Below are 15694 nucleotides of genomic sequence, written 5' to 3'. Positions count from 1 at the left end.
ACTTACACCTGTCATCGAGCATTGTGTGGAGTTTTGACCTTTGTTCCAGTGTATTACACCATTGTCTTTGATGGCACTGCTTTTGTACTATACTGCCTTTGAATCTGTACTGCCACGTTATACTTTACCTCCACCGTAATACCGTTGTAGTGATTGGTATCAATTTGTAATCGTAGTTAGTTATAAATAATATTGCATTGTACAAATTATGTCACTTTGCGTTGTTGTTGATGTATCACCAAGTTGTTTTACGGACTGATTGCCGATCGACTACTACTACTACTATTAACTACTACTACTACTACTACTACTACTACTACTACTACTACTACTACTACTACTACTACTACTACTACTACTACTCGATGACTACTACTACTACTACTACTACTACTACTACTACTACTACGACGACGACGACTACTACTACTACTACTACTACTACTACTACTACTACTACTAATACTACGACGACGACTACTACTACTACTACTACTATTACCCCTACTACTACTACTACTACTGCGACGACGACGACGACGACTACTACTGGTACTACTACTACTGCTGCTATTACTACTACTACGACGACGTCTACTACTACTACTGCTGCTGCTATTACTACTACTACTACGACGACTACTACTACTACTACTGCTGCTATTACTACTACTACTACGACTGACTACTACTACTACTACTACTACTACTACTACGACGACGACTACTACTACTACTGCTGCTACCATTACTACTACTACGACGACGACTACTACTGGTACGAATACTACTAATTCTACTAATACTGCTGCTATTACTACTACTACTACGACGACTACTACTACTGCTGCTGCTATTACTACTACTACGACTCATACCACTACTGCTGCTGCTATTACTACTACTACTACGACGACTACAGCTGCTGCTATTATTATTACTACGACGACGACTACTACCACTGCTGCTGCTATTACTACTACTACTACGACGACTACTACTACTGCTGCTGCTATTACTACTACTACTACGACGACTACTACCACTGCTGCTGCTACTATTACTACTACTACTACGAGGACTACTGCTGCTGCTATTACTATTACTACGACGACGACTACTACCACTGCTGCTGCTATTACTACTACTACGACGACGACTACTACTACTGCTGCTATTACTACTACTACGACGACTACTACTACTACTGCTGCTGCTATTACTACTACTACTACAACGACTACTACTACTGCTGCTGCTATTACTACTACTACGACGACTACGACTGGTACTATTACTACTAATCCTACTGCTACTTACTACTACTACTACGACTACGACTATGACTACTTACTACGACGACTACCACTACTGCTGCTATAATACTACTATTACTACGACGACGACTATGACTACGAATACTACTGCTGTTATTACTACTACTACTACAACGACTACTACTACTGCTGCTGCTATTACTACTACTACTACGACGACGACTACTATGACTACGAATACTACTGCTGCTATTACTACTACTTCTACATTAATGGAGAATCAGCACTTAATATATTCACGAATACAAACGTACAACCATTCAAAACGCTGTACTGGCTGTCGTTGGACAGCACAATACACTTTGTTACGGTTAAAGGAAATGAACAGCGGTGGTCCCTGAAAATCTCGGATTTTATCATTGCTGAGTTCTACATTCCTTTCAAACATGGATGTAATGATTATCTTATACTCAAGCAGGTCGCTTGGAGAATATTCAACACAAAACTGTCAAGGCAGCATCATCTGTGGTAAAGTGAACAAAAAACAAAGGCAATCCTATGCGGCAATTCACAGAGATAATTCACGAATAGCATTTATCAGCCACGGATAGCATAACTGCAGGCAAAGCGAATAGTGACATAACGTATTAATGCACAACCTGACATGAACCAGCCCATGGTTGCTTTGTGGGAGAGTATAGCTGTAGAGTCATGTCTTACGAGTGAGTGAGTGAGTGAGTGAGTGAGTGAGTGAGTGTTACGTCGCTATTAGTAATCTTCCCACAAATTCATGGGGAGACACCAGATATGGCTCCGCATGTTATACCCATGTAGGGAACCGAACCCGGGTCTTCGGCGCGACGAACGAACGGTGTGGTTTCTTGTCAATAAAGCGTTGGATCGTCACGACCGGGTTCTATTCAGATGGACCACCTTACACTTCTGGAGTTTGTTGATGAGGAATGTCTGTGGCAACACCCATTCAGAATAAACTCGATATTTCCCCTCACTATACACCATTCGCCAGCAGTGTGCCTCTGGTATATCTTTGCAGCGCTACCCGTATCTGTATCCTGAATATCAGTGGATTGAGGTTAAGGACACATAGACCCGAACGTTTAGCTGACAAAGCTGGCATACGTTCACTTTTTACGCCTTATTGGATAAGCTGACATACTGTATAGTTAAGCTGAACAAAAACACACATTAGAGTTATAATGCAACGATAAGGTCTCCCGATTCCGCGAACGCACTTCAAATTATCAAATACCCCTTTTTAAATCTAGCAACTATAAAGTTGTGTGACGGCATACGGCGAATCACAACTACAGGGAGAGAGAGAATGTACAAGTTTCTGAAGAAAGACTGCACACTAAACATTCATGTGAGTACTTTTGAGTTATTCACCACTTGAGGTAGCCAGTCAGTTAAAGCGCGGGCTCGTCATTCCAAATACCCGAGTGGAACAATTTGCGTGTTTGAAGCTCATTTCAAGATATAACGGACCATTATCTGTTTGAATCTCAAATATATTTGATTATGTTCATTCGTTTGCAACAGTATTCACAGGGATTGCCTTTGTAAGGGGTAAGGGCGTGGTGGTGGGCCTGGCTCTTGGAAGTACATAATAAATGTCCCTGTATGACGTTATCATTCCAACGATGACAGGCAGAGATATAACTTCCAAAACCTGACAGAAATATATCCAAAACCTGCAGAGAGGCGGCAGATTTAGCATTTCCAGTGCATAAAATATACATGTACGCCGTTGGTATTACAGCTGAAAGTATACTTTATTTTGGCACTTTGAAGCTTCATTTTGGCACTTTGAAGCTTCATTGGTGCCAACATTATTTTATTAATACAGGAAAAGCAGCATTTTGTAATGATGTACATGAATATATATTTTTAATTCTCTCATATTCCAGTACAGATAACTCACAATGGGTTCTGGCGCGTCTGCTCCTGTTCATCCACTTCAAGGTAGGTATAACCATTCCTACAAAGGCCTTGTACCCGTGAAGATCCGGGTTAGAACGGGTCCTCAGCAACCCATGCTTGTCGTAAAAGGCGACTAACGGGATCGGGTGTTCAGACTCGCTGGCTTGGTTGACACATGTCATCGTATCCCAGTTGTGTATATGGATGTTCATGATGTTGATCACTAGATTGTCTGGTCCAGACTCTCGATTATAGTAGTATATAAGTAATCAGTTTCGGACATCAAAGCATTCCTAAGGAGAACAATAGCATTCCTAAGGAGAACAATAGCATTCCAGGGGAGAACAATAGCATTTTTTAAGGAGTACTCCTACATACCAAAGGAGTTTTCAGGAGCACATTCCATAAATTCCAGGAGCTGTCCTTTGAACCCTTAACCCTATTGTATACAATGATAGCCTACACTATGGTTCTATACCAGCCGGTAAAGAGTTAAGTGGCGTCTTTATTTAAAGAGATTTCTCATGCTGATTGGAATGTGTATTGAAATGTTATGAATAGGAACCAAGCAAATTTGATATATTGAAATCATTGCTATTAAAGTTGAAATGGGTGGAATGTTGCTTATGTCTATAAATTCATAGCTGATTCTAACCGCTTTCAATAAGTGCTTGGTACCATAAATAATATGTTCATTAAGTAGTACATCTTATTTGTTAACACTTGTAAGCTAGTCTGTCGTACAGACCCTGAAGCAAATATATCCAAGAAAGCCCTAGCAAGTCTAGGAAATGTGGCAAGTCTAGATTTCCTCAGCTTCTGAAAATGAAGAAAGTCTCAGGGCTCCTTTTCATTATATTTTTTTACTATGAACTTTTTTTCAGTAAAATATGTTCATTTCAGAGACTAGTTGTTAGTGTAACTTGTAAGCATGCAACACTTCTAACGTTATATTCCATCAGAATTCCAACCTAGAAATGCAGCAGTCTATTTCCTTTTATATGTAATATCAATGTTCAAACCTTGTACATATAGCTTCTTTGGAAATAACATATGGTTTAAATCAATTGGTTTGAAAAGAAGTACAAACATATGTAAATATGAATGGAAGGTTTAGCCTGGTGAGTCACGCAGATTGGAATGTCAGTTACTGAAATTGAAAATATTCACCCAAACGCAACCGTCCACGTTAAAGTGGGGTCGAAAGTTGGTCATCTCGCCTCAAAGTTGTGTTTTGGCGCTACACTCCAGCGGATCGCAATTTTTTCAATCTAAGATATACTACCCATCAAAAGCTTAAACTCACTAGTGAAAATTAAGTAAAAATAAAGGTTAATGGTACCTGCGGCAAAGATTAATTATTTACAAAACCCTGCAAGATATCATTACACAGCCAACTTACATGAATTCGATATGGGTCATGCTTCCACAAAACAAGGTCATTTCCGATTTCCGTAATTCTGCAACAAACATAACTCTCTGAGATTGGAATGTGTATTGAATTTCAACTGAGTATTTCTCTACTCCAGCAGGTAAAGGGTTAACAGAATGTATGAAATACAGCTCACCTTTTCTAGCTCATTGTACATGCCTGCATATGAATATAATTCTGCAGTATACAAGCAGGTCAAAATTAAGACTATTCTCTGCAAGAAATGAAATATCAAATGCTCAATGGATGAGAAATATTACTTAAAAGTCAATCAATTCTAACAATTTGTACAAAGTTTCAATTACATACCTTCAACTGAACAACATAGGGTTTGCAAAAACACCGTTCCTGGTCTTGAATTGATAACACTAAATTTTTCACTTTGCTTTTAAGGATAGGTATAGTTTCACACAACTGCTTATCATTCAGCTGAATCACACGCCAGGAAGAGATGTGTGCGTTCACCTGTACCTGTGATATTTTTTATATCAACATACAATTAAATCACGTATGTCTTCAATGTTTTACCACTTTATTTTGAATGTTTAATGGTAGACGCTATTTAGAAAATGTCACGATTTATATCACGCTATATCATGACTTACAATTCCTTTGAATTTTCAGTACACATATTCTATTAAAAATGTCACGATCAAGATTTGCAAACCTTTTTGTTTGCAGACAAATAAGAAAGTATACCATATGACCTCTTTACACTATTATCTGATTATTGCATTGTATTCAAATAGTTGTGCCACAAAATATTTTATTGATACTTCATCAACTACAACCTTTATATTAAACTGAGGTCAAATTTAGTTTCATGTGTTTTCTGTGGGAGGTTATTTAGTATGTATGTAACTCATTAATAGCTAAAGATATGCATGACGTAACAAGTCAGCCAAGTCATGGTTGGGTGTATTGTTCTCATGCACTGATACATTCAGCCATCTCAGCCTTCATTAAAGCAAAACAATGGATAGTATAAAAACGTAGTAGCCATTTCCAAATAGGGAAGTGCTGACACAGAAAGGAATGTGTATTCACGTGACAAGCTCACTGTGTGGTCATTGTTGAGATGTTATTATAGATCATGAGCCACAACTGACTAGTGTGGGGGCTGCGACTTGGTGAGGTGAGGTGAAATTGGGTTTTACGTCGTGCTTGAGAATATTTCGCTCATATGACGACGTGCATGCACGTGTATGTGTATGTGCGGCTGCTTGTACTAGCCCAGACTTAAGCTGGTTTTATAGTGCTAGCCCACTGAGATACCATGCCGCAGTGAAGCATGAATACCCCACTCAGACACATTATACTGACTCCGAGCCGACCAGTCCTTGTTGTACCCATTAATGCCGAGCGCCAGGCAGGGACCAACAAGTACCATATTTTAACGTCTTTTGGTATGACGCGGTCGGGGATCGAACCCGCGACCTTCCGCTCTCCGGGCGGACGCTCTAACCACTACACCACGGAGGCGGTCGGCTGCGACTTGACACTATTGAAAAGAGATGCCGTGTGTCAACAACCTGTTTGTGAGCTTTTTAGGTAGATAGCAGAATTCGAAGAACAGCATTTTGCAAAAATATGAAATTATCTAAGCTGTAATCGTTTTGTGTTTTCTTCACACGAAACATTCGAGTTCAACAACACCACCTGGATGTATTGTAGGAATAGTTTCATTGGTAAATACTTTAGGTTTTTCTGCTTATTTGGTCAAAGCTTCTTTAACTTGCTTTGTTGTTACCTCTCGGTAGTTATGTAAAGTGCATGAACACTCATACACACGCAATGTATGCATGACATCAAGGTTAGACGTGATGACAGATGCTAATACACTAATGCTATATTAACTTAGACTCTTCATTCAGCCAAAACATGGCGTAGCAGACCTTTCCATATAAGGTTATGCTACTACTTGATCACCCGATCCAGAGCGGGGGCGGTCTTGTGAAAAGACAATTAGACTGGTGTCAGCAATATATATATATATATATATTCGGGGGTTCGGGGGCGGTGGGGTAGCCTAGTGGTTAAAGCGTTGGCTCGTCACGCCGAAGACCCGGGTTCGAATCCCCACATGGGTACAATGTATGAAGCCCATTTCTGGTTTCCCCCGCCGTGATGTTGCTGGAATATTGCTAAAAGCGGCGTAAAAACCAAACTCAGTCAGTCAGTAACAGCCTGTTCAACATCATATTGTTTTGAACAATAGGATTGCTGAAACATATTTACAATGTGTATGACACCATAGAAACATGAATTAAAAACAACGAAACAAAAATTGTAACAGACCTTTTATTAACAACATAAGGTACAAGTGTAGGATTCAAGGGATTTTTCACAAGAAAAAAAGCAATCTTTTGGTTCAATGATTTTAAAACTTGTATTGTGTTTTAGTCTTAACATGAAACATGAACAACTCAGATACAGCAAGTATAAAACAGAGAAGACTATTGTTTAGCGACATTTATGCCACAGAAAGATGTTTGTGTCCTGGGGGTCCCAACTTGGCTGCTCTTCTGATGTATAGGACCAAGTGTTTCTTTGATAGGGAGCTGTTGGTGTCATTTCGAGAAAACTGTTTTGTCTTCTTGGCAGGTTGTGTTTTTAATATGTGGATAAGTCCACATCTCTTCCTTCCTTTATGTCGGCTTGGTGACTGATTCTTCTGTGTCATTATTATGGGATGATAAAATCTCGACTGGAGGGTTGTAACGCAAGACAAGGATTTTATTCTTGCTGACCCTCATCATCATCATTATCATCATTATCGTCATCGGCAGCCATGACAGATTCACTGTCACTTTCTACTTCGGGCATATCTATACGAGTCAAAATGTCTTTCATGATCGTTTTCATGAAACGGGTTATCTTGTTTTTGATGATAGATTGGTCAGTGCCAGGGTCCATATCACTCAGGCTGTCTAGGTTGGGTTGAAATAGAGGTGCCTGTTTAAAGTATTGAGTGAACTCTATGACATTGTTAATGCTATTGGCCAATTCATTTCCCCATATCTGTTTCATTTTTCTGTCAATCCAATCTTCTGTTCGACCCTGTTGTCTGTACTTTTTCCTTTTGAGTTTCATCACGTCATGGTTGATGTTGTACACACGATTCCAGATGCGTTGTAAACCCACATTTTGCAATAGAGCAATGTCACGAGATTCCTTACCTCTTGGGAAGAGGTTTGGCAATAGCAAAAAGATAATAACATTTTTGTGGTGGGAGGTTTGAGTAAACAGACGGGAAATCCGCTTATCGTTCTTTGCTTCAGACAGAAAATCATCCAACACCATCATGTTCTGGTTGTGGGCATCAAAGTAGTTTTCATCTTCGATATTGTAAGGTATTCCTTTCACAAAACGTACTTGGGGTAAAGTTTGAAGAATGCTATCGTAAATAGGTTGCCACACGGTATAACACCAGACTATACAGTCAGGTAGAGGTTGAATGAATCCATGTCTTAATAGGTTGAAAACAAACACCGACTTTCCACATCCACTGGGTCAGACGATGATGCCATTGGAGGGAATCAGAAATTTGAATCGTTCGTGCTTCTTGTGCTCCTCCAGAGAGGAGGAGGAGGAGGAGGAAGTTGTTTATCCTGAGGCGGAGGAAGATGTTTATCCTGAGGAGGAGGAGAAGGAAGTTGTTTATCCTGAGGAAGGGGAGGATGTAACTCTTGAATTGATCCATGCATATGCATCTGCTTCTGATGTCTTTGTAAATTATCTTTTCGCGTAAATCTCTTGTCACAGTCTGGACAGGTGGTAGTAAGCTCCATAGTGATGTAACACAAGTGGGTGATTAGAGGGTCTGAAGCATTATTTTATACCTTTGAGCCATGTTACGTTTCAAGGCACCTTTAGTCCGTTTCATAATGATATTGGACACGGGTTGTATTATCAGTGCAGTCTTCTTTTTGCCCTTCACAGTTGCCCTTCTTTTTTTCTTGTTAGATGTAACCTGTCTATTCAGCGATCCCATTGTTTTTCTCTGACGTGTTTTTGTTGACTTGCTCTTGCCAAACTTTGTGAACATGGGTGTAGGGCCAAATATATCCCCAGAAGCTCTCCTCATGTTGAAAAAGGACGTCTTATCCATCAGCAGGCAAGAGTGAAATGCCAGTCATTACTTACTTCAGTTTAGTATTATTCGACTCTCTTACTATGCAGGATATCTTTGCAAATGATATTTGCATTTGTATATTTTCTTATACCCAACAAAACATCATTTTGATCTAAACTACTTTTTTTCCATTTTTTTTTCACATACATCAATAGCATCATTGACAACTGGAACAAGAAGGTGTACAGTATTTGAAGTAGTGACAAATATATTGAGATACATAAGTGTCATTCCATATAAAGTTCCTTACATCAAATTGATGAAGAAAGTGATGAAAACTCCAGTTGGTTTTACATTTACATAAGAGATAATACAAACAATAGAAGCCACATACATTTGAATCTACAGATTGTAACCATTCACCATTGTGCAAGTAAGATTTAACATAAGACTTTAAATAACTATCAAATACAACATCAACTGGTTCTGCTAAACTATCAAACAGTTCTGCTCTAGTTCCTTTGAAATACATAGCCACCCAGTGGCGACCACTCTTTTGTCTGCTGTCTGTATTCACAATGACACCCACTCCTTTCTTCAACAGTGAAGGTGTGAGTGTGGGTAAAGTATCTTTAGCATACACTCCCAAGACATGTCTCTCTAAGACTGAATCACACTGTATGGCACATTGCAGTTCTGAAGCTTTCATGTTGATGATTACTTGATATACACATTCCTTGCCTTATCAATTTCTATGATAGAGTTTCTTTCACTCATGATGACACAACTCAAAGTTTTGGTGAGAGCAGATTTGAATTCAATTTCAAGTCTCACATTTCCCGATTTCACCAGATTGAGATATTCAGTTCCTACTTCATCCTTTAAATCTATGTTTGACTGGTTTGTGTAAACTATAAGCATCTTGGTTGTTCACAAATCGTTTCACCTTCCTCAGCTTGATACTATGGTGACTCTTTTTCTTCAATTCATCACGCAGTTTGGAGGGTCCATAATAAGCGCCTGGCTTGTGAGGGTCATAATAATACTTTTCTTATGCTTTTTGCTGTTTCAACTCACTGCTTTTCTTTTGGGAACTCATGTTGTACTGAGGAGAATGTGACTTACTAAACAATATATATAACATAAAACACATTTGGTTTTATTATTTATTCATTCCACTACTATCCACTATTACAATTCACAAAAGTGTGTTACAGTACATAATGATCATCACCATGTTACAAAGCATGATTAAAACACCTCTGAATTTACACTGATAGGATATGTCCTTCAAAATCTTCCCTCTGGATCATAGTCACACAAACAGTCAATAAGTTCATTACAACACACGTGACACTGGACTTGTCCACTATGGCAACTCACGTGACGCAGCATATTATTGTGACTACAAATGCTACAATTTCGTTGAAGAGGAGTAAGTTTCTCTTCTTCATATGGATCTTCCGCTGTTAAATCACATGCGACATTCATCTCCATGTATTGTTTCTCTTGCTGTTCAATGTCTTCCATGAGTTGAGTGTAATCCAACCACAAGTCATTTAAGGTGGACTCTGTTGGAAGCCAGTCATTGAAGTTAGGTTCTGTAGGAGGTGTTATAGGTTCTATTAGGAGTGATGGAGATGGCTGCGGTGCAGTAGGTGAAATAGCGCTGACATCGCTCCTATCAATAAAGAAGACGAATATAAGACATAAATTGAGAAACAAAATTATTTCATTGTAAACAATTAGGTAGAACAAATATAATTAATTATCGTAATGATTACACTTACCTTGGTTTGATTGCTGGACTGGCTTCCTCCTTTTTGGTCTTCCGCTTTTGTGGTCTTTTGCTCTTCTTTGCCACTGGTTGTCTCTCGTTCTCCTTCACTTTTCTAGTTTTCTTAGCCTTAGGAAGAGATGCGATGGGAGATTTTTGCTTTCCGTTCTCTGAATTCTCGTTGGCAGATGTGGCAGCAATTTTCATGTAATCCAACAGCAAACTCAAGAGAGCGGGCGATACTGATGGCAGTTTCTCTTCTAAGGTCTTCATTCGCTCTGTCATCTCGGTGTATGTGGTTTTGTACAACTCACTTGTTCGTATCATAGTTTCATGCAAATGTACCTGAGTATTCACAATATCCTTCACTTCTTGAAACACACTAGTAAGTAACTGGTCTGTTGAGAAGCCTATACGTCTCATGTCCAACACCTTCTGCGCCATATTGATTGCGAGCAGAAATGCTTTTCCAAAACTCTTCTGGTCTATGATAGCAATGATAACTGATTTGAAATGTCTTATAGTGGAAGGTGCAACATGGGATTGTGTAGTGCTTGTGCTGTCTGATTGGATGCAGAGTAGTACACATGCTGTCTGATTGGTTGGTTAACAAGACACGATAAATGGAATGCCAAACAACACAAATATTTAAAAGATGTAGGTGGCCAATATTCCACCCATTTCAACTTTAATAGCAATAATTTCAATATATCAAATTTGCTTGGTTCCTATTCATAACATTTCAATACACATTCCCATCTCCGTGAGTCATGATGTTAAATAAAGACGTCACTTAACTCTTTACCGGCTGGTATAGAACCATAGTGTAGGCTATCATTGTATACAATAGGGTTAAGGGTTCAAAGGACAGCTCCTGGAATTTATGGAATGTGCTCCTTTGGTATGTAGGAGTACTCCTTAAAAAATGCTATTGTTCTCCCCTGGAATGCTATTGTTCTCCTTAGGAATGCTATTGTTCTCCTTAGGAATGCTTTGATGTCCGAAACTGATAACTTATATACTACTTCCATGTTGTCAATCTTGATTGACTTACAGCCAACGCCGTGCTTGTAGATCTTGATGTCGCTCTTAGAAATGACCAGATAATGGAACACAACAGAAAGGAAACCGTAGCAGTGCTGAGACGTTTGTCTAAGCTCAAGAATGTTGGAGACAGGGATCTGCTGGACACTTGCATCCTCCTTCAGGAGGCAAAAGAAAAGGTAAATCAATCTGAATGATCTTATTCCCGGCCAAAAGATAATTGTACTGAACCTATTCATCTGCCGTTGGTCGTTACATGTTTGAACCAGCGAGGATCCGGCTTAGAATTGGTTTTCAGCATCCCATGCTTGTCGTAAGATGCGATAAACGGGGTTGGGTGACAGGCTCCCTGACTTGGTTGCGTAGATCGATGCTCACTGGATTGTCTGGTCCAGACTCGATTACATACAGACCTCCGCCATATAGCTGGAATATTGCTGAGTGCGGCGTTTAACAAAAAACAAACAAACCCAGTTTATGTTGTGAAAGAGATGCGACAAAAGATTCTCACAGCACAATTACATACTGAAATCGTAATCAGTAATCTTCTTTTGGTAGAAGGAGAAAGCAGCGCAGGGACCAACCTCTTCCCCACCAGGACTGACGCACGCAGATATAGACCACCAGATACGTATCTACAACAGTACGTATGCATTACAAGACTCTCTTTAAACACAGTATCCACAATTTTCGGGTTGATAAATGTTTTGACCATTTTAAATTTTGGTATTATATTTGGTGTGCCAAGAGTCACCTTAAACAGCGTATCCATCATTTTTCTGTTGATAGAAGCCATAGTCAATTCATGTTTGGTATTATATACGTATTTACAACAGTACGTATGCATTACAAGACTCTCTTTAAACACAGTATCCACCATTTTCGGGTTGATAAATGTTTTGACCATTTTAAATTTTGGTATTATATTTGGTGTGCCAAGAGTCACCTTAAACAGCGTATCCACCATTTTTCTGTTGATAGAAGCCATAGTCAATTCATGTTTGGTATTATATACGTATTTACAACAGTACGTATGCATTACAAGACTCTCTTTAAACACAGTATCCACCATTTTCGGGTTGATAAATGTTTTGACCATTTTAAATTTTGGTATTATATTTGGTGTGCCAAGAGTCACCTTAAGCACCGTATCCACCATTTTCGGATTGATAGATGTCTTAGTCATTTCAAAGTTTGGTGTTATATTTGGTGTGCCAATGTTTGTGGAAACGTTTAAGCACAGACTTTCATATCTTTGAAATATTTCAGATGTACAGAATAGACAAAAGCGTGAAAAACCTTTTCACATCCACAAGAAATCTCTTCTCTTGGCGGAATCGATTTCAAAATTTCGGCTATATTATTATGAGCCAATTAATTACATCATGAGCATGTGTATATGAATCACTACCAATGGTGACGATACCAGCTGTTCGCGGTCCGGTGGGGTACCCTAGTGGTTAAAGCGTTCGCTCGTCGCGCCGAAGATATGGGCTCGCTTCCCCACATGGCTAAAAATGCGTCAAACCCATTTTTGGTGTCCCCCGCCGTGATATTGCTGAAATATTGCTAAAAGCGGCGTAAAACCATACTCTCTCACTCACTCACCAGGGGTTCGCGAAAAGGTGAAAACTTTCTGTCCGCTCACTCTACAGTAAACCCTAGTCTGCAGATCTGCTCGGTGTACTTCATAGATCCCATGTAAAATAGTTACAGTGCATAATGAACGTTGCTTTTTTTAGCAAAAGGGATATCTTTGTATTTATATAATATATAACAAAATCTGAGTAAACGTCGATACCGTAGTCAGTAGTCACCCAGGCCATAGACCATATACTATCCTATCCTTTTTAACTGCTTTCTGTTTTGTTTTACAGCCGAGAGGATATGTGTGGTCCTAGATCATGGAATCAGAGGACTCTATCAGGGCGATTCCTGGATTGCCGTACTAAAATCTGGAAAATTGAAAAACGTAGAAATGGACAGCAATGGGCTGAATTTTGATCAGGAGTACTTGGTCGAATTCCGGAAAAGGAGAGCTGAAAAGGAAAACAAGGTTAGACCAAACCAAAATATTTAGCTCCATACAATAACACATGGCAGTTTTGTATCGCAAAGACATATAATATACTAAGAACAACCCCTCCAACCCCCAACCCCCAACCCAACAAAATAACCAAACCTTAAGAAGTAAACAAATAAAAAAAACACAGATCCAAAGGTGCTACAGCTGGTAATTTTTACTTAAAGAACCCATACACCCAGAAATACCTTAATGGAAAAACAGTTTACGAACTAAATAATGTCAATGTAGACAGCTGACACGTTCAATATAGTTTGGCATGAAATGCATGTGGACCCGGTTTTTTGTAAATATCTCTTCATCCAAAGATCCAATCGATCTCAAACTGTGCAAGTGGATGTTTTGTCAGACAACCTAATCACATTGTAAATCACCGATTTTATGCATTTGTATTAAAGAATCTGTCTATGTAACTGTCAACAAAATAAACAGCAGAACGCAGACTGCTTGCAGAGGGAGGTAGGCAATGACCTGTAACAGCGGCAGTGTTGGGTCATAAAGGTCAACGTTTGTCAATGTAGGTCAGCTATGAACGTGACAGGTATGAAGAGGTGTCACAGGTCGTGAATAGGGTAAGGTGGGTGCCAACTGTTAACCATGATACGGAGTTTGTTTCTCTGAGTTGTTCATCATTAACCACAAAACCCATTAGTGAGAATTATTCTGTAGGTTAAAATCTTTAAATTTGTAATGTAATGTACCTAAGTGGAAATGCATTTAAAGAACACAGAAAGTATATTTACACTAAATCATTAATCGGACCGCCTATGGTTAGAGCTCAACAACTGTTAAAGCCCCCTTCCCTCGGACACAAGCACACACAATCATGCACACTCATTGAAGAAAAGATAGAATGAAGACAAAAGTGTTTTGTTTTGATGTCGTTCACATTCCAAATTAAGCAATGCATTTCTAATAGCTTTAAGCATATAGATAGTTAATATTTATATTTTCATGATAATTTTATGTGAAATGAGTGTTTCATGTTACACTATAAGTCGTTGGAATTAGTCAGTGCTGTCATTGTTAAACAAAGTTATATTTCTTTGAGCATATCTGGCTGGATACTATTAGTATCTGTAAATATAATAACAGAATTAAACTTCATCAAGTTCACTCCATTCTTCCACAGAGGAGTCATCAGTGTCCAGACGAATGACAACTGGATTAACTGTTTGCTCCTTCAAGCCATCTTTGAGCCAGTACTCTTTCTCCACCTTCTTGACATGTTCAACACATGCATGCCAGCGTGCAATGTCAATGTCACATATAGCAGTGTTGACAATGTGCTTGACATCATTCAACTTGAATGATTGATTTTTCCGGGCCCCTGTACGTTTAAGGTCTCCCCAGATACGTTCGATTGGGTTGAGATCACAGTGGTACGGTGGTAATCTCAAGACCTTATGGCCGTGTTGGCGTAGCATGTTGTCAATGTTATATGTGGGTGGAGGTTTGTTAGGTTTAATCAAAGAGTACAACTGTGGTTTAGTGGTCTTAATTGAAAATTGTATATTGTTATTTGTTAGCCATTGCTGCATATCTGACTTCTTTGTATTGGAAGTTGGGCACCTATTGTTTGGATCTCGAACACTGTGATAGGGAGCATTGTCCATGACAACAAGACTTTTGTAAGGCAGAGCTGGCAACAATTGTTCCTCAACATACTGTGTGAAAACCGTTGAGTTCATTTCTGTATGATAGTCCCTACCATCTGTGCATTTTGACCGAAATACCAGATCACACCCAGGTAGGAATCCACAGTTGGAACCAGCATGAAGAACGATTAAACGTTCACCTTTGCCTGTTGGTATTTTCCAACCATCACTGGGATCAGTGGGTTGCCACTGTCTGGCAGCAGTATGGTTTGCATTGACCCAGGTCTCATCCAGATATATAGGTTCGAACCCATCCTCTCTTGCCTGCTTAATTTCTCTCAGATAGTTACACCTTATTTTCACAATATCAGATCTCTCACACATTACAAGTTTCTGGTTTGCTACCTTCTTGTACTTGTATCCAAATTTGAGCAGTAGTTTGCTTAGCATAAACCTAGAAACATTAA

At 39.2% G+C, this 15694-nt stretch overlaps 1 protein-coding gene across 1 annotated transcript; it reads right to left on the bottom strand.

The window, feature by feature from the left end:
- Positions 1 to 10015: 10015 nt before the first annotated feature.
- Positions 10016 to 10946, bottom strand: LOC124279596. Its single transcript, XM_046715439.1, has 2 exons — positions 10516 to 10946; positions 10016 to 10406 (listed from the first exon to the last, which is right to left on the bottom strand). Exons 1-2 carry the CDS (start codon positions 10944 to 10946, stop codon positions 10016 to 10018), a joined length of 822 nt encoding a protein of 273 aa, XP_046571395.1.
- Between the last annotated feature and the right edge of the window lie 4748 nt (positions 10947 to 15694).

The sequence above is a fragment of the Haliotis rubra genome, unplaced genomic scaffold (genome assembly GCF_003918875.1).
Source record: "Haliotis rubra isolate DU_JTF1 unplaced genomic scaffold, ASM391887v1 Scf252, whole genome shotgun sequence".
Classification (NCBI taxonomy): Eukaryota; Metazoa; Mollusca; class Gastropoda; order Lepetellida; family Haliotidae; genus Haliotis; species Haliotis rubra.
The sequence above is the reverse complement of the archived record's forward strand: the minus strand, read 5'-3'. Positions and strand labels throughout refer to the sequence as shown.

What these genes read in the sequence shown, in the direction of transcription:
- LOC124279596 (XM_046715439.1), bottom strand. Translation starts at nt 10,946, where the DNA reads ATGGCGCAGAAGGTGTTGGACATGAGACGTATAGGCTTCTCAACAGAC. An exon ending in AGTCCAGCAATCAAACCAAG is followed by an intron (nt 10,407 to 10,515) that starts GTAAGTGTAATC and finishes CTTTATTGATAG; the next exon opens with GAGCGATGTCAGCGCTATTT.